Source organism: Otolemur garnettii, unplaced genomic scaffold (genome assembly GCF_000181295.1).
Source record: "Otolemur garnettii isolate 467f Iridium unplaced genomic scaffold, OtoGar3 scaffold00074, whole genome shotgun sequence".
NCBI lineage: Eukaryota > Metazoa > Chordata > Mammalia > Primates > Galagidae > Otolemur > Otolemur garnettii.
The window spans coordinates 1,123,732-1,144,010 of record NW_003852469.1 but is presented as its reverse complement, the minus strand read 5'-3'; the positions used below and the strand labels follow the sequence as shown (position 1 = coordinate 1,144,010).

The 20,279-nt window shown below is 43.7% G+C and overlaps 1 protein-coding gene across 1 annotated transcript in view; it reads right to left on the bottom strand.

Moving 5' to 3' along the window:
• Positions 1-1,171: 1,171 nt before the first annotated feature.
• Positions 1,172-20,279, bottom strand: part of PINX1 (PIN2/TERF1 interacting telomerase inhibitor 1) — a 52,250-nt gene continuing 33,142 nt past the window's right edge. The window contains exon 7 of the mRNA XM_012807759.2: positions 1,172-2,074. Within this exon, the coding sequence (XP_012663213.1) occupies positions 1,571-2,074 (504 nt within the window). The 3' untranslated portion in view covers positions 1,172-1,570. The remainder of the gene's footprint in view (positions 2,075-20,279) is intronic.

Here is a 20,279-nt window from a genome sequence, read left to right as displayed (position 1 = left end):
TTCTAAACTCAGACGAGTCCTCAGGCTCTGAATTCATAAGAACTTCTCTGTGGGAGTGTGTGTGTGTCTGTGTGTTTCTTTTTAAACAACCGTCACCGTTCAGCACCTTGGAGACTACAAGCAAACATTCTCCATGTACTTTCTCCACTTCAAGAATCTTAAGACCTTGTTTCCTATCTGATGTATGACCTCAAGAACTAAAATCAAGGGCAAAAGGTCACTGGAGTGTGGGTGAGTTTTAGTTTCTGTTACCAGTAGCAATCTATAAATCAGTGGACAACAACACACCGCCTGTGCCTCCCTGCCACACCCACGGCTGCTCTGACGGGCCTGCCAGGAGCAGGGCCAAGCTGCCTCAAGACCGGCAGGACAGGACAAAGGGACTGAAAAGGGGGACAGGAAAACTGGGAACTGGAAGGAAGAAGAGAGTGGGAAGGAAAAATAAAAGCATCCAAGGATGAAGAAAAGAAGGGAAAGATGAATGAAGAGTAAAAGGAAAGCAGAGGAGGACAGGCTGAGAACCACAAGTCCAGGCCTCTGACTCTCAGTGTTTCTGCTTCTGTGTCTGTGTCCCAGAGAGGGTGGGGAGTGTCTGCAGGTATCTGCATGAGCCCCCTAGGGAGCGTGTAGCCAGCACAGAGGGATGGGTCAGGCTGCGCCAGGAGGAGGCAGCGTAAACCCAAGGAGGTGACACTACTGGGCAGGGCTGAAAGGTATCTTTTACTATTTATACAGTAGTTATGCTTTTAAGAATTCTCATAAGGCGGTCCCAGTCTAGAGACTGATGTTCGTTCTATGACCTTCGCCTCTCAGTGGCAAACCTGATCCTGATCAGGAAGTCAGAGTCACTCTGGGGACTGTCTTCACAGGTCCCCAGGTGGAAACACATCTGACTACCTGCAGCAGCACGGGAACCACGGAGGTGTCCTATGAGAACTGAAAGCTTACACTGCCCACTAGGGACAGCTTGGTCCACCTCACGGGAAGAAGACCTGAGAACGCTTGGCTGCCACGGCTTAGGGGAAGAGGCCATCAAAACAGCCTCCCTATCAAAACCCGAACCATGCCACACAACAGAAAAACTCTCTGATTTGGGGATGTGATCAGGTAATTCCTACTTGGCAGAAATGTATGGTTGGCTATGGAACAAAAGGAACTATCTGAATCTAAGCTTTTGCCTCTTAATCCTTTAATTAGACTGAGTCCTTCAGAAGGAAGCACCATTCTTCACTGAAGGAAATCAAAAGCGAATACAGACAGATACCAACTCCCATGTGTGCACGCTTACACAGCCGGATGGAGTCACACAACACTAAGACGCACTCCCGGTGTAAGGCTCAGAGTTTACAGAAAATTTTGTTTGAGAGCCATGTTTTAGGACACACTGAAAAGGTCTCCTGGGAATGTAAGTTGGGAAAACGTGGTGAGAGGGCGAGACTCAGCAATCCATGGGCTTGTTCCCAGATGCACCCGAACTCTCTGGGGTTCACTCTGCTTTGACTTCAGGCCAAAGGCGTGTGCCCTGCAGCGCCCTGTAGCTGAGTGGTCGGAAGGCCTGGCTGGAGAGAACTCACCTGGAGCCCTTCTTCTTTTTTTTCTTCTTTTTCACTGGTGTTTCGGCTAGCACAACGTCCACTGGTACCTCTCCTGGCTTTGGCAGCTTTTTCTTCCCTCTCCTTTTTTTGGGCTTCAGGATCAAGTCTGGATCATCACTGCATTCCTCTGCGGCCTCGGCAGGACCGTCTGAATCCTCATCCCAGCAGGCCTGTGTGGGCTGCTGTCCCCCTGCAGCCTTCTTCTTCTTGGCCCGACGCGCCCGTTTCTCCTCTTCTTCGTGCCTTTCCTCCCCAGGGTGAGTGTAACTCTCCACATTTTCACCTGTTACCTTTCTGTTTCTTTTCCTTCCCCTTTTTGGTTCCACCTGGGTATCTGGAACGACAGGCTCCGCAGCTGTGACCTGGGGCTTGCCCTTTAGCTCTGCCATGCGCCTGGCGAAATACTCCTGGATAGTGAATGTGCTGGTTGTTGTGGTGGAGGTTTCGTTCCCATCTGGGGTACAGGGGCTGGAATCATCCTAAGGAGGGAAAAGAGTTGAAGAGGTTAAGCACCAACAGCTCACCCCTCATAGTACCCAGCAAGACTCCACTTGGAGCCACTCACATCAACCAGGAGATGAGGCTGCAAGCCAGAATCTCTTTCTTTCCTCCTTAGGGTAGGCCTGAATCCGTAATTATGCGTAGAAGACTCCACCGGAGTCTGTGTGGGGCGGTAGGCTGAACAGACAGGAGCTAACTTAGGAAGTTAGCAGACACAGCAGCATGTCACAGGGAAACAATTGAGGCCAAAGGAGAAGTCTTTGGTCTGGTGGAAAGAAATTAGAACTCAGCAATGGAAAAAAGGTGAAATTGTTTTATGGGGACGAGGCTTTGTTTGCATTTCCACAGGAGACGACTATGATTTTCTCCGGGTTCCATCAAGATTTATTAAGCTCAATCATGAACCCAAGTCAGAAAGAGCAGAAGACTGCCAAGAAAAAAAAGACATGGGCTTACTCTCATCAGAAGCTTCCAAAGAGAAACCAACCATCATGGTGGATTAATAATAGCGCTCACTATTTTGAAGAATAAAAATTAAAAAGGGGGAGATGCTGGGAGAATGGGGACCAAAGACCCCATTCCTGGCAAAGGAAAGCACCCCCAGAAAAAAAAGGAAAACTAAAAGGTAAGCTGAGTGACTCAGAACAAAGAAAAGTCAGAGCTAGTTTACATTTAAGCCAGCCATTGTTAGCAAGCTTCTTGCCTTTTCTGAAATTCCAGCCTGTTGGGGACACAGCTTACAAACACCCTGCCAGGTCTGTGAGCACTCGGAGGAGAGTAACGGCCATAGAAGAGATTATGGCAAGTCCTAGAAAAGATACGTCTTGTAGGGCATCTCCTGCCCATTAAACAGGCAAAGCAGATACCCACTGATGTGCATTTGCCTGGGGCAGAGACCACGGGAGTAGCTTGAGCCCTGAGATATGGGCAGAAGAGCTTACATCCCTTATTGCAGAGGAAGATCCATCCTCTGTGGTGGTGATGGGAGGAAAATGCCTCCCTCCCACTGATCCCTCGGAGGAGATTAACACCAGGGGTGTTTTACTCCACAGAGAATTAGCGGAGCTTAACACCTCCCTAGAAATATGTATGTGTGACCTCAAGCAGGAGGCTCTCCCAATACAAGGCTCAGATTTCAGATTTCTGAAGCCCACCCTACAGTTAATCACAATAGGAGCTGATATAATCGGAGAAACTGCTGAAGTCTTTGTTCCCTCCCTCATCTTACCCTCGGGGCAAAGAGACTCCAATAAAAGCAGAGTGGAGCAAACACTCGAGACCATTGCCGGAGTCCCATGATGGGCAATGGACCCCTGAGCTCCCACTTTTATTTTACTCTATGTCTCTTGTCTTTTTTTTTACTGTCACTTTTGATTCTATATTTCTTCAGTAGATCACTGCCAGTTTCCACAGGTCTCTGAGGACGCTGCTCTCGGGGCGGGACCCTGACACCTGATCTTGTTTACTATCCATTAATAGCAATTAGTTGCTTCTGTTCTCTGTACGATTTGCTTTGCAAGTGTTTTCTCAAGGAAACAATAAGCTCCTTGAAGACAGGGATTGTTTCTACCCTTACGTTTGCATTCACGCAACTTCTCTAATGAGGAATAAAGGTATGGCGAGTGCTCAGCAAAAGCACAGACACCAAACTCAGTGAATGGAGGCTGGGAAGAGCTCCCACCACCCACAGAACCAGTGTGCTCTGTGCGTCTGTTAGCACAGACTTGCCTGCACACCAGGCAGGTTCAGTGTCAAGAAGGGGCTTGGAAGGGCAGAGAATCAGCATTCTGAGCACACCTGCTTCCACTCTGATGAAGCCATTCCCTTCTCATCAGATACCACCTAGCCTCATGAGACAAACTGCTTCTTCACCACAAGGTACCTTGGAGTGCTGTTTGCTGCTACCAGCCAAAGGGTGCAGATGTTTCTCCTTTGGTCCATCATTCCACATGTTACTTTGGTCACCTTCCAGGGGCAAAGTCAATTGAAAAAAAGGCAAGGTGCTGGGGGGTGTGGGAGCTGTCACATTCTTTTCTTTTGGACCAACTGAACATAAGAAACGATGGTATGGGCTGAACTGTTCTTGCCATCACAAGAGAAGAGTGGAGAAAAGAGTTCTGCAGCGTCTCAGTTGTGAAGGCAGCAGTTCATTGGAAGGGGAGAAACAGCTGGAAGGAAGTTCCAGTAGCAGCCTCCGGTAGCAAGTTGCTAGGTGCAGCCTACGTTGTATCTGGAGTTGAGCACAACCTGGGGAAGCTTCTGGTTCTAGGGAGTCATCCAGTCGTGTCTGCCACTGAGGGCCCAGCCACAGTGATTCGGAACCAGCCACTGGGGCAGCACCCTCTCCCTTTCCACGGCACTGACGTGCTTGTATGCATTTCCTCTGCGGTTTCCATTCTCTGTTTCACTGATAAAGAGTTATTATTCTTATGCTCACACTGTTTTTCAAGACATCCATCACTCCCATCTGGAGTTAGGCTCATGACACTCTCAGCAGTAACCAGATTTAGGGAATTTGCCCGGGAGACACAACCCCTTTTGGCATTGGCAAGTATCATAGGAGTTAAAAACATAAAACCCCACAGATCGAAGAGAAATTTTAATTTGAGGTGGTGTTAAAAAGCAAAGCTATAATAACAGAATGAAGACTGTATACAACTCAACTAGAAGACACGTATAGAAATTGTACGTGTTCACACACGTGCAACCAGGCGTAGCAACCCATCACAGGTATGAGACCACCTACTCGGCAGGGATTCCAGAGGGTTCCTTCTAGAACAGAGACTTGCAAACCATGACTGTGGTCCTATCTCCGTACACTCCACAAGCCAAGAATGGCTTTTCCATTTCTAAATGGTTGGGAGGTAAAAATTAAAAGAAAAACATCTTATAACATGTGAAAACTACATGAATTTCAAATGTCAGCGTCCACAAAGTTCTGAATTATGTGAGTAAAAAATTTGTGGAAATTTGTTTTCTCTCTCTTTACATGGCTACACCTAATACGTGCTAAGTAAATATTTGCTGAATGAATATCTTTATTACAAAATATAATCTGCTTTTGTGAATATTATATTGCTGACTTTGGGAAATGACAGATGTTTTTCAAATGCACACACACACAGAATCGGAGGGAGTTGGGTTTTGACGGAGTCTTCAAGCTCAGTCTCCGGCCAGTGACAGAATGCCCTCTTCCTGATGTCTTGAAGCTGCTAAGTGCTGCTTGTTTTTGAGAAGCAAAACACAGTAGATCAGAAACGAGTTTGGTTATAAAGTGATCTGTCATCAAAGAATACTCTCAATGACCCTGTAAGTACACAGAAATACCTTTCTGATCATCAGGCATCAGTACTGTGCCCGGGATTTACAAACTCAGACAAAGGAACTGAACATCTCAGAGAAGACACAGGAAGCAGGAGGGACGAGAGACCTGACTGTTCGCTGGACTTTCGCAGAGAGCTACGGGTAAGGCCAAATTCCTCATACGAAGACCCATGCTAACAAAGCTGCTCATTTTATCTCTTTTCTTTTTATTCCTATACGCCTAGTCAGCTACCCAAATTACCACTCATTAGGAAAGGCCAACATAAACACGTTTTAAAAGGATGGCTCTCCATGGCAACACTTCTCCAGGACCTGCCCTCAGAATCACCGAGAAGAGTCATCCAGCCTCTGGGGAAAGAGGGAGAGAGAGAGGAGCAGGCTTCCCGCCTCCCTGCAGGTCTTGGAAGGCGCAGTGACTCATGTGACAACACTTCACAACCCAGTGTCCACTGGAGATAAACGAGGTTCCACTAACGCCAGAGAAGATCAATGTGACACGGGGACCAGCTTCTTTGAATGAAGTCTAAAAATAATCCAAAGTGCCTGCAGTTTAGTATTCTAGGTCAGCTGGTCCCTCCCCTGCTCTCTGGAGGAAGAACAAACAGCTTTTATAAACAGCTGAAGGCTAGCACTTGAATCTTACACACACAAGAGGCTTCCAGAACGTTCTGTCTCCCATCTTAACTCTGCAGGAAAATGTGACAAGTGCTTTAGAATCATGACAACTCAAACTTAGGCTACTTATTATAGAAAGCATAGCAGTTTTGGAAGATTTTATTTAGAGAACCTAAAATCTTTTTAGCATAAAAACATCCTTATTTTGAAACTAAGAATAGAATATGAATACTTATCTGAGACAAATGGTCAAGATTATTTTTAAGAGAAAGGTAAATTAACTTAGGTTAATAATCAGTCTCCTCTCTCTCAATTCTTACACATTACATAAGGCTAATATTTTCACAGACTCTCTTTTAATTTACCAGAACTGAATGTAGAAAATAATATATATATATATATTTTTTTTTTAGAAAATAATATTTTTTAGGGGATGGCACCCATAGCTCAGTGGGTAGGGTGCCAGCCACATACACGGAGGCCAGAGGGTTTGAACCCAGCCAGGCCAGCTAAAACAACAATGACAACTGCAAAAAAAAAAAAAAAAATAGCCGGGTGTTGTGGCGGGCACCTGTAGTCCCAGCTACTTGGGAGGCTGAGGCAAGAGAATAGCTTAAGCCCAGGAGTTTGAGGTTGCTGTGAGCTGTGATGCCATGGCAGTCTACTGACTCTCAACAAAAAAAAACAAAAAGCATTTTGGGGAGTAAATTTGGTAGGTTAAAATCATTCTGTGTAAAAGATAATGAAGAGGAAAGCCAAATTAAATGCAATTCTGAACTCAGTGAGTTATGTTAAAAAAGTAAATGATACAAAATAATATACCAGACAGATCTCATGTTTTTAACAATAATCTAAAACAAAGGTAATACCCTGGGACAACTTAAATGTTAGAACAGACAGAAACCAAAAAACTACTACAAAACAACTGTATTCAAGAAAGACTCTAAACGATTAAATTCAGATTACAGTTCTAAGGAACTCGTTATAAATATTACTGCTATTAAGCACCTAATCCTTTAATGACCTTTTCTCTTGGTTTTATATAGGCTACAATAATTTTATATGCAAAAAATATTAAAAGTTTAAGTAAAAAAGAATAAGAAATACTGTCTCCCTCCCTTCAGAAAAGTTTCCTTAAAGCAAGACCTGCCTCTTGTTTGTGAAACGGCATGTCTGTAATCCCTAAGTGACCCAGTCTCTGGAAATTCAGTGTCATCTATCCCAGTGTTTCCCCAACTATCGGGGGCAAAGGATTCCATTTTTTTAGTTTTGTTTTCTTGTTTGCCTTTTCAAATATTCAAGCCTTTGTTGATAGGGCCAATGTAGGGACCCGCCCAAATAAAACCATCCTGCCCAGGAAAGACCGTCCTGCCAGGAAGGAAAGAGAGCCTGAAAGTCCCGCCCAGGAAGGAGTGAGGGTGCCAATCCCTGCCCCTCCAAACTCTCCCATTCCCACCCGCCTTGACCCGCGTGCTCACTTCCTTCTGAAACTCAGCCCACGCTCACCCAAGTGCATAAAGGCCCACACAGAACCTGCACTCCGCTTCCTTCTGTTCGTGTCTCGGAATAACGTCTCATTTTCAGCCCTTAACCTCTCAATTGTAGGGCAAGATTTTTGTAAGACAAAAAAATGACCAGAAAAATGAAATTTAAAAAAGACACAAAACTCAAGTCCTAATTTATAAAAATGACTGAAGTTATTATGAGTTTCTAAATGTTCAGTGGTCATTTCTGTCCTTATCTTGTCATGGGCTGGTCTACGGTCCAGACATCGTCTGGCACGGCTATAAAATATGAACTGTAAACCACAGGAAACGAGTGCTGAGTTCAGGGTGGATGTGGCATTGACCTGGGTGCCAAAGACTTGGTCCACAGAATGTGTGATCCTGGACTGCAGGATCCTTTCCTCGTTTGCAGGACAAGGAACAGAGCTACTCAGCAACTTTTTTCAAACAGTTCTCACATCACCTGCCTTTCCTCAAACAAGATCTTGACAGAGGCCGACATGTCTAACACACTGAGGGGCTCTTGCTGAGGTGGGGATGGGGCTGCCCACTGCTCATGCCCTGACCCTCCCTGGGGTCCTCTCTAAAAGCCCCTGGGACTCCCAGGCTCTACGGCTACATTTTGCAGACCCGTTACAATTCTAACATGCTTTGTAGCCTAGGTAATCTCCCAACACTCAGCAACGGGAGACTGATGAGCTTCTGAGAATAAAACTGGATCTTTAGTGCTGTATGATATACACAACTCTTAAAATTGTCGTTTACATTTGGAATTCCAATAAATGGCTGTCAGAATTGTCCAGCCAATCAATTTTTCCCCAAAATGATCAAGGGAGGGCTCCCCAGTGCTGAAAAGCCTTGAGTTGCAAACTGGGTCCTGCTTGAGGCTCCTGATGGCTGACGATGACCTCCAGGCTGGCCCGGAAGACCACGGGGGTGGGGGATGGCGACAAGGGCTGGTGCCGCCCAGACTTGAGTCACCAGGATCCCCACCACGCTCTCCCCAGACTACAGCACAACTGGGCACCTTCTCCACCAGCTCTTCTGCATGCCACAGCCCCAAAGAAGGCTCCTCTTCATCTTCCTTTCATGACATCACAGGATGAAAACCTAAGAAGGAATGTTATTTCTGCTTTCCTGGCAGGACAGGACAGAGGGAAAACTGAGCCAGTATTTCACTCTTCTCACACTAAGCCATCTGTGTGTCAATTTCTTACTATCATGAAAGCTCTTAAAACCATTTGCTTCATCTGTCAACAAACAAAAAGCCAAATCTAATCCTTTCAGATCAAACCTATGTCCTGGCAAAACTCTAACCAAACAAAACGGCCCAGTGACTTACAGCCCCTGGCTGTTTGGGAGAGACCTTCCCCTAACCCTCACCACGTTTTCTGTTCTTATTTTTTTTTATGAGTGAGTGTCTTATTACAATGTTATGTTTGCTGACCTGCAAGACAACATCAATTTTTACTGGTACTAAAAACAACTTTCAAAAAAGCCGTGACCCACTTTCTCCTTTCTGGCTCCTCTAGAAAGTGGAGGCAGCCCCAATCCCCGTTTGAAGTCCTTGCTGCCAGGAGATGGCCAGTTTATGTCTCCCGTCCTAGAACAGGAAAAGGATGCACTCTCGGTACCATGTGCTGGGCGAGATAAGACCAGAGAGTCTGTCCTCAGCACCTTATCAGCTTTTCCTGCTACTTTCCAGAGCAGACAGCGCCATGGCTGGCAATGAACTAAACTAGCTTAAAGGGGGCTGAGGATGGGAGTGGCTTGGGGGTCGGGGGTGAGGTGGGCAGGAGTATATAGAATGCGCTATAGAGATAGATTCATATATTTTAAAACCACTTGCCAATTGCTCTCCCGGTTGCCTTTTCTTTTCTTAAACAAAGTTTTGCATTTTGTTAAACTGCAGCAACTGGGGGAAAGCTTTTTATAAGAACTTCCTCCCGGGTTGCTTTCCTTGCTTTGAGCCTGCCCCAAGCTGCCTGGGGCTACCAGCCTCTGGGCACGTAGACAGATAGAGCCCAGGCTGCAGAGGGCGAGGTCTGTGCCTTCTACCTGCACGCGAGCCTCCAGATAAGCAGCATGGTCTGGGGGCCAGGGCAACACCACCCCCCATCGCAAGCACACAGCGAGGCTCTCACACAAGGCAGTGAGTCACTGAGGAGCCGGCGGCTTTGTCTGTCAACAACTCACACTCGTGAATCCAAAGAGGCTCACGCTCCCCAAATCTTGGGCTTTTAAGGAGGGTGTGGGAGGTAGGAATATAGCTGCTGGAAAACAATCTATTCTAGACTAAGCAGGACAATGTGAAAGGAGCTACAGACTCAGGTATTTCTAACGAACTCATGTGAAAGTGTATCCCTTATCTGAAATGCTTGGGACTGAAGTGTTTCAAATTTTGGACTTTGGAATTTGGGCTACTCAACCTGTAATATAAATTGGCAGCCTTAAACATTTTTATTATGATTAATTTCAAACATACAGAGAAGCAGAGAAAATAGCAGTATGAAACCAATGCTTCATTGCCCAGTTTGGGCAGTGACGGGCATATAACCAGGACACCCCACTCTCCTCCATGCATCCAGAGCAAATCAGACATAACACACTCCCATCTGTATTTCAGTACATGTCTCTAAAAGATGACAGCTCTAAAAAATCCATAATTATTACCACATAAAAAGATGAAAAAATCCTTCACATCACTGAATACTCATGTTCATATTACCTTTATTGACTTATGATTTTTATTACAATTTATTTGAGTCAATTTCAAGAAGATCCATCTATTTATATGAGTATTCTCTTGTCTCTTTTAAGCTAGAAGTTTCTATCCTCTCTCGTTTTTGTTTTTGCAGTTGTCCTTGATGAAAACAGCCATTTGTCCTGTCCTACTGACGGGGTCCCTGAGGTGCAGGTTTGCACATTTCTCCGCCAAGCTCAATGGAGAGGCAGCCTTACTTTCTAAGAACCCATGCAGAGTGTTGCTTTATGAAAAGCCAGGTGAACTCTTGGATAAATAAGTCTGGGAAACAAACCCATGCTCTTCCTCCGCTTGACTCATATGCACATTGTCATCTGAGAGCTGCGGCAGTTGTTCAACTCTAATTGCCCGAGTGTATTTGACGTTGGAACCCTTTTTGGTATAACATCCATTAGCATAGGTGGAATTACTGTTCTGTGGAACCCTGCTTTGAAAGGGTTGCTCAAACAGATTTTTCCAATACCTGGATAAAATGATTTCTCTTGATTAAATCTGGTAGTTAACCTTTGTTTTACTTTGGTCTGTCTAGGGGGCTGGGCTTTTACCGATGGACATTTTTTTTTTTTGGCTGGAGCTGGGTTTAAACCTGCCACCTCCAGTATATGGGGCCGGTGTCCTACTCCTTTGAGCCACAGGCACCCCCCTGGATAACGTGTTTTATGCAAAAATGGCAAAAACATAATGGAGAAGTGCAAAGAGGACCGGCAAGCCTTTCCTCATGACCCAGCAGCTTGCTGGATGACTGTGGGAGGAAAGCTTAACTCTTACCTAGTTACTCCATTATTAAAATGGGGATATCTGTTCCCACCTTTAGTCAGAAAAATTGCTCTTCCATTTTGGAATGGAGGGTGCCAGAGAAATAACACTTCCTCAGTGATGCCAAGCACAGACATATCAAATGTGCAGAACACCTACCACCTAACCTTGTTTCCTTTTTAGCATTATTTGTGAGAAGCAAGAACTGTGTAGTCTAACCAGTGAGAAAACCACTATGAAGATGACCCCAGAATTGGGTTCCACTTAAAGTCTGTGCAAAGTTCAAACTACGCAATAGTGTGTAAATTTATAATATGATCAGAAGAATAAAAATAGAGAACACAATAGATAACAAAATCCAATTTTAAAAGTCTTAAAAAAAAAAAGGAAACAAACTTGATTCTGCAACCAGTTGGCAAATAGCCACACAAAACCAAATTCCAAATGACTTTAAAACATAGTAATTTAACAATATATACCTAACAGGATACCTTAAGGATAAAAAGAGCTACTAACTCCACTCACAAAAAACCCCCAAACCCTTTCTGAATTTTAATAATTAAGTTATTGGTGTTATTCTGTGCCAACTGTGTATACAATGGGAAATAAGCAAATGAGTAATGATATCTTAATGGCTTTCATTTCTGGAATCTATTGATTCTAAGAATTCTTTTTTTTTTTTTTTTTTAGAGACAGAGTCTTGCTTGTTGCCCTTGGTAGAGTGCTGTGGCGTCACAGCTCACAGCAACTTCCAGCTCTTGGGAGTAGGTGATTCTCTTGCCTCAGCCTCACTTGGCTCTCTTCCCTCACTACTCAGGAAGTAGCTGGGACTACAGGTGTCCACTACAACGCCCAGCTATTTTTTTGTTGCTGTTTGGCCAGGGTTGGGTTTGAACCCATCACCCCTGGTATATGGGGCCAGTGCCCTACTCACCGAGCCACAGGTGCCACCCAATTCTAAGAATTCTTACAGTGGGTAAATAACAATAAATGAATGAAGTTAAGTCCTGTGGTCCTGAATCTAAATTGGCAATGAGTATGAACTCAGGACATATTTTAGCATTAAAAAAAAAATCATAGTTCTGTCCATGTAACAAGGCCTAGGAATAAAGACCAAACTAGGAACAGTAAGCAAGACTAATCCCGAGATTGTGGTCTCTGAATAGCATTTACCACAACAAAGGAAGTGGGGAGAAATGGATGACTCCAAGGCTGGGGCTTACACCAGATTGGGAGGAAGCTATCAAATACCACAGAGGGTCACGTCAAAAGCAGTCAGCACTATCTGCCTGTACCACGAGCTTTTGTATGCTGACTTTGTATCCTGCAACACTACTGAATTCATCTATTAGCTCTAACAGTTTGGGGGAGAGTTTTGGGGGGTTTCAACATACAGGATCATGCCGTTTGCAAATAGAGATAATTTTACTCCTTCCTTTCTCATTTGGAGACCTGTTCTCTTTCTCCTCTGACTGCTCTGGCTAGGACTTCCAGTCCAATGTTGAATAGAAGTGTTGAGAGTAGATATCCTCACCTTATAACCAGATCTTAGAAGAAAAACTTCTAGTATCCCCCTCATCGGTTATGAGGTAAGCTGCAGATTTTCCATAAACGGCCTGTATTCTGAGGAATTTTCTTTTTGTACCTAAACTGTTGAAGAGTTTTTATCAAGAGAGGATGCTGAACCTTGTCAAAGTGGATTTTCTGTGTCAGCTGAGATGATTCTGTGGCTTTATCTTTCAGTCCGTTAATTGATTTGTGTATATTAAACCAGGGAAAAAATCCGCATGAATAAGGACCTATCCCAAAGAAGAAATCAAGAAAACAATCTCATTTACCATGTAAAGAAGGAACAAATGTAACAAAAGAGGTTTAAAACCTTACACTGAAAACTATAAAATATCAACCAATTGTTATGTATGATCCTTATTTATTTGAATCCTGATTCAAAGAGACTATAAGAAAAAAACCCAGGTTAATGACATTTATGAAAAGTGAAACTCTGCATAGTTGATGACAGAATGGTGCACATTGGATTCTTGCTTTTCCATTCTTGTGATACTTTACTAAGAAGAACGTTCCTCTACTCCATCCAGGTTAATATAAAAGATGTAAAAGTCTCCATCTTTTTAATGGCCGAATAGTATTTCATAGTATCTATACACCACAGTTTATTAATCCATTCACGATTAAAAAAAAAATCTTAAAGCTGATTCTCTAGAGAACTTTAGTGCTAAAACAGAAAACTAACTTTACTGATTTCCAGAGTCTACTCAGCAATTTCCTATAGAAGCGACCTTCGTTCTAGAAAGAGTGCTGATGTCAAATGTTCCAATTTACTCAGGAGTAAAGGAGCTTCCCAGGCAAGCTTTTCTGTTTACAGAAAAAGAAACCCCTCAAAATCTGATTTACTCAAATCACGATATATAATAAGTTTAAGCATGTCCTAAAAAGCTGTTTGGAGTTTAGGCTCACGAAATGCTTCAAATCCAGTAAAACTTAGAAACTTCATGTAATTTTAGGAGTCAGAATAAGAATTATAAAAGGAGTTCTGGACAAAAGTTTGGGGACAGAGGTGAAGGGAGCTGGATGTCAAGACTGATACTACTTTTTTTTTTAATGCAGAAAAGATAAACTTGTTAAAGAAAAACAGAGGCCATAGCCAAGCGCCCAAGCCACGTTAGCCTGGTGCTCTTTGGCAGAGACGAGCTGTTGTTTCAAGAAATACAAACTCTGAGTGAACTTCTAAGAGGCTGAGCCGCCTTTAGATATGAATTAACGACATCTCAACAAACAGAAAAACCTACCAGCAACTTACCAGCTTCCAGAGAAAAAAATTATTTGGAAAACTCCCGTAAAGTTTTAGGCTAAAGATTGGGTTTCAAACAGAAATTTTTGGTGGTTATAAATTAGTTCCAACTGAATTGCATAAGATTACAATTTAATGACAGATAAACACCACGAGATAGTCTGAACTATGCTTGGAGCTGTTAGTGAAATCCTGCTAATTTAGGGCTAAATTTAAGCTGCTTCTCTCATTATTCTTGGAAGGACAGGCCTCACAAATTAACCAGTCAGAATCTCAGTTTAACACTTGACTCCAGAACCAAAGCCTACCAAAGATAAGACTCAGAGACTCCACTCAATAGAGTCTTGGTAATAAATTAACCAAATGACTTAATTACAAACAGTTTGAATTACAAAGAACTCCTAAGGCAGAGGGAAATGTTTACTTAAATTACTATAAAAATGCTTTTAGGTAGCCTCCAGCAATAGGGTAACTCTCACTTAATATATAAACATTTGCTGTGCTAATTACAATCAGTTCTCATAATAGCAATTCCATCGGGACAGTTGGAACAATAAGCTGGGGCTGAAGCTGTTTTTTCCTCTAGAACAAAGGTTCTTAAACCCCAAACTCAGATAAAAAATCTTGAAGACAAATAATTTTCACAACACTGAATCAGTATCAAAAGATCAATTTTTAAGTACCCAATGTGTGAATCTATGTTGCTTGTACATCTACATGTAGAGATTGCCAAAAAATGCATACACATTTTAATAAAGGAAATGACTGTACTAAATTTTTAATATTCAAGTCATGGTTGACTCCTGCAATTACAAGAGGAGTTCTGTGTGACCTGTATTTTTGTTTCATTATCGGTGTATATGGAGTATTACAATTTTAATACAGTTTTTTCTTTCTTAAAATGTGTGTAAATTTCTTTGGCACTGTCGGATTATGTGTGTACAACGCCCTCTCCCCACGTAAGACAGGAGTAATATATACTCTAAAGGAACACAAATAACGTACTGGGAACACTCTCCCCTCATTAGCTCGACACTTGTTACCTTTACATTTGCTACTGTAAAAATCTAATTAAAGATGGGAGTATCTTCAACAATAAATTGCAAAGAAATGGGGGCCCATGGGTTAAAAGTCTAAAAGCCACTGCCGACTGCAGTATACAGCCCTTGTTAGGATCGTGACTCAAACATGTACACAAACTAAAAAGTACTGAGATAAGTGGGGGAATCTCAATGCCGATTGGATTTGATAATATTGAAGAATGGTGGTTGATTTATTTAGGTATGATAATGGCACTGTGATTATGTGTGTTTAAGAGTCCTTATCCTTTAGAGATATATAATAAATACTTAGAGGTAAAATGAGATGTCTAGAATTGCTTCAGTTAATGAGAGAGAAAGTGGGTGGGAATACGGTTGGAATGAGATTGGCCATGAAAGTGGCCATCGTCATTATTCTCTCTACTTTTATACACAATCAAAGTTCTCCATAATAAAAAGCTGTGAGAGGTGAATGCACCTCTGCTGGTATAACACCAGGAGAGTCTTCCTAGAGTGCAGTGAACTCCCCAAGGCGCCTGTGTCTAAGTGAAAGTGTCACGAGCTAACCGGCCCACTGAAGCCCGGCAGTTCCATTACCTGGAGAGAAATAATCGTGGCCTCCCACGGAACAAATAAGGCCAAAGGGAAGCCGACCGAGGCAGAAGTGATCCCATCTGTGCGCTGACTCAGACAGGAACAGAAGACAGCGCTGCGGTGGGTTTCCCTTATGAGATCATGGATTGGCCACCAGCAGCCACTGCTAATGTTAGAACAGGGTTTTTCCCTGAAAGAGTCACAATTCCTCTCCCTGGAAAAACAGGAACTGATTTGAACAGGAATATTATGTAATACCAGGGAACGGAGGAGCGGGAGAAAGCAGGATGAGGGTGGGGACAGGGATGGAAAGGCAGAGCCCTTCACGGGGGACTGGAAGGAACAAGCCAGCCCAGCTTCCCGCCAGCCCTCTCGTCCAGCCTGCGCCCGCTTCTCACCCCGATGACGATGGCCAGACTGCCTCAGAGCACAGACAGGGACTGGCCCATCCCAGATTTTCCACACTGACAGTGGAACTGCGGGGTCCTGGGTGAGGAGCAGAGAGACGGGTTCCTTTCTTTCTTTCTCTTTTTTTCCCCCTAGCTTCACTGAGATGTAATTGACAGGTAAGAGGTATGCATGTTTCAAGTGTTATGTGTGGACAGAGTTGAAACACATTCTTCCCAGTAAAATATCACAAGAACGGAAAAGCAAGGAGCCAAGGTTCTCAACACTAATGTGAAGCCAGTAGCCGGTAGATGATCACACCCACACAGGGAAAAATGCAATTCAAGCTGGAGGAAGGGGGAAGGGTGGAAGAGTGTAGGTGAGCTCCTACCTAATGGGCACAACGTTAAGGGCACACGGCACACCTCCTGGGCACAGCCACAACAGGGACTTTACCTAAGAAGTGCAAACATTGTAACCTAATCGTTTGTATTCTCATATCAGTCTAAAATACAAAAATAAAGTGCACACAATATTTCGATATACATATACACAGCGAAATGATGACCACAGTCCAGCTACTTAGCACACGTGTCGCCTCACAGAATTACTATTTGTGTGTGTGTGGGGGGGGCGGTGAGGACCCGTGAGCACTGAGAACCTCTCTTAGTAATTTCAAGCACACAGCAAATTCCTCCTAACTACAGCACACTCAGTCTCCAGAACTTTTTCATCTTAAAACTGCAAGTCTGCACCCTCTGACCGAAGGAGATTCCTTTCACTGTGGAGAGCGCACTGGTCACAGGAGTGGCATTTTAGGAATGTTCACAAATAGCACAGGGACCACAAGCAACATGTCCCAAGCTCGGTGGCAGGGCCCAAAACACAAGCTCTGGAAGGGACGAACGTGCTCACTGAAGAGGGAGCTGGTGACAGGGGCTGAAGCTGGATGTGAAAATGCCACACATTTCCAAACACTTAAAGAAGACAAGTACTATCCCCACCTCCAAAGTGGGTATTCATCCAGATAGTCAGAAAATAAAGTTCAACAGCTTCTTCACTTTACAGATGGAAAATTCTAAGATGAATTCACTCAAAAAGATCACTTGAACAGGGTAAAAATGTTAATAACAAAATAACAAAGCTCGCCTCCACTTCGGCCAAGTAAGTTCATAGAAACTTCTCCGACCTGGCAGCAGAGAGAACTTGGCTCACCCCCAGCTTTTCTTAGCTGCTATAATCAATGGAGCAGAAAGGGTTCTCTCCAAAGATGCCAGCAAAGTGTTCAACAATCAAAGTCACCTTAAGTAAATAATAAATCTTTAACCTTTAACTTCATGCATTATTTTATACTCACGGCTTACAAGAAAAAAAACCAAGACTTCAAAAGCATACTATATTACCTAAACAGGTAAAGTTATGGCACTTTTTAAACTAAAATCTATGCTAGGGAATGCTAACTATTATGACCATCACCAAAAGCGATGAAAAGCTCCTTATTCACAAATACGATCTGAGTTTTTTCATGATACCTAAAACCTGTCCCATTCAACTGAACAAAGGATTTGTATGGATGAGTAAAACGGAGCAATTACTTCAACTGCCTAAAGGTAGTGTGAGAAAAACCCTCGTGGTTACAGAAGAGAGAAGCAGGTACTTCATAAAGGAAACTGGTGATGACTTTGGATGCAGGTGGTGAAAGAGCTCACAGATTTGGAGAACCAGTAAGTTCAAAGGCAGATGAGGTAGGAGGTGTCTCAAGAGCAGTGACTTAGCACCACACAGACAAGAGCCGCTGAGTGCCTGGAAGCAGCTTACTTGCTCAGATGAGAGAGGCTGAACTGTGGACAGAAGCAGGGCAGCTTCATTTGCAGTCAAAGACCTGAGGGATAAAAAAGGCACAGGTCTCCCCTGGGTCAAATGGGGCTGCAAAGGAATTTCAGTTTGGTTGGTTTCAACCAGAGTGGAGATACCGTGTAAGAACCCGATGAGGTGTGCATTTCCCCTGTGGTCCAGCCCTCACCATAATACTCACCTGACCGTCAGTGCACCCTGCAGAGGGCAAATCAGGACGGGGACACCCAGAGCTCCCTATCACAGTGACGACGCGGCCAGCTGGGCGTGTCATCCAGGTGGCTGTTCTGGCTAGCTCTATCCTGGTGAGTTTTAAGTCCTTAAAACTTTTTATAACTGGATATGAGAAATCTTAAAAAACAAACTTGTTCATTCCTGACAGGTAATAAAAGTCCATTACTCAGTCTACATTTTTTTTAATCAGTGATTTCTTTTTTTAGAGCAGCTTTCCTCAACATATTATAAAAGCTGTTAAAAAAAAAAAAAGGGTTCCAGTCAAAAAAGTAATAGAAATTTTACAAATATACCACGTTCATAGCCATATAAGGCTCTGAGAAGGATACAATGAAAAAAATAGGTTAAGCCACTGTATGTTTAATCCGGTGTCTGAGCCCGGGACCTGACAACCTCCCCGCCTTGTGTTCCAGGGATCACACTTTGAGAAGCTCTGTTCCGCAGCGATGCTGACAGTGAGAACCGACCGAGGCTGGTCCAGTCCCACTCAAAACTTCCATTCACTGTAGCAGAGTAAAGTGGGAGGGCAGGTAGGATGCGGCCCACCTGGGTGAAAGGGACCTGGGTTTGAGCACTGTGAGCCTGGGCCTCGACTCTTACTAGTCTGAGTCTCCAGCCAAGTTACTTTACCCTCTCTGAGTCAGTTTCTTTATATTTATTACCTCCTCTCAGGGTTGGAAGGAAACAATATTGGGACTATCCTTCCTAAACCCAAAGCCCATACGATACAAGACATCTCACCATGAAGCCACCCACTGTAGTAAGAGTGAGGATCCACACCACGCATGTTCTGCATTCAGCTCAAACCTGCGAGGCAGAGCTTACACCCTCCAATAATGGTGCTCTACTGATCCCGATGAAAGTTTTAAACACATGCTTACAGGAGACAAAATAGTTTTGTTTTGTTTTTTTTGAGACAGAGTCTTACTTGGTTCTCCCCAGTCGAGTGCTGTGATGTCACAGCTCACAGCAACTTCAGACTCCTGGGCTCAAGAGATTCTCTTGCCTCAGCCTTCGAGTAGCTGGGACTACAGGCACCTGCCACACACTCAGCTATTTTTAGAGACGAGGTCTTGCTCTAGCTCAGGTTGGTCTTGAACTCCTGAGCTCAGCCAATCTGCCCACCTCGGCCTCCCAGAGTGCTAGGATTACAGGCATGAGTCACTGAGCCCCAGCCGGATAAAGTGCACGTGGGTGGCACGTGGCCACGAGTGTGCATGTGTCTCGTGGAAATACCGAGAGAAGCACAATCGTCAGTTACTGTGGAGGGGCGTTTTCTGCCCCTCCCTGATCCATGTTCCTTAAACACGGAACTAGAAACAAATCAGAATGAGGTACTGGGTGTTACTTACTAGTTCCAAACCAGTACATAGTTAAAAAAAAAAAAAGTCCATATGAAGGCATACTTAGACTTGATACATATAAAAGAAAAGGTGACAACAGAGATTATTAAAGAAGAGAAACAGTATAATTTATTGTTATCAGTCAAGCACGCAGCTAGGATTTCTGAGCAAAATAAGTCAAACAGGGAATCCAGAAGTTACTTTTATGGGTGTCTGGGGAAAGTGCCTTGGCAGTAAGGGCGGTAAAACTAATATGCTTCCATCTCCTCATCAGTGGCTTTAACAACTCTTTCCCAAGAACCAGACGCCCTTTCTAGATTCAGAAAAGGTGAATTCTTTTGCGTCTAATGGCGTCATCAGAGTTTCTGCACTTACATGTCACAGTTACCTGGGAGCTTGTTAAAATTCCCATTTCTTGCGTCCAGCCAGAGCCTACAGTCCACACTGGCACCAAGTTTGCCTGGTGATTCTTCTGCTAGCTGGGAACTGCTGAGAACTGGAGCCTGGGAGGAAATCAACGCTCAGGGGCTCCTCCTGGTGTCGGGCTTTCAGAAAATACACACTTCCCCCAAATTGTGCACAAGAAGCACTTATTTCATATTATAAAATAACAATTATCACCCAAATCAGCAGTAACAGAGGCCAGAGCAGAGAAGGCCGCCCGCTTGTCCTACAAGGGACGCCCTCTCTCCCTTTCCTCAGGACGCGTTCAGGGATCATTTCTGAGGCACCAGTTCTGTATTTTGCCTGCACATCATTTTCTGTTCTAAGAAAAATTGTCCCATCCACTGCATGAACTGTAACAAAATGAGTTTTACCCAGATATACCTTTATAGAAAAAAAATGAGAGGTTAGGACCCTTCCTTCTTCCTTAGGAAACTGATAAGCTATATCACAATATTTACATTTTATTTCAGTAAAACAGTACTTAGAAAAAGGTTTTTTTTTTTTTTTTTTT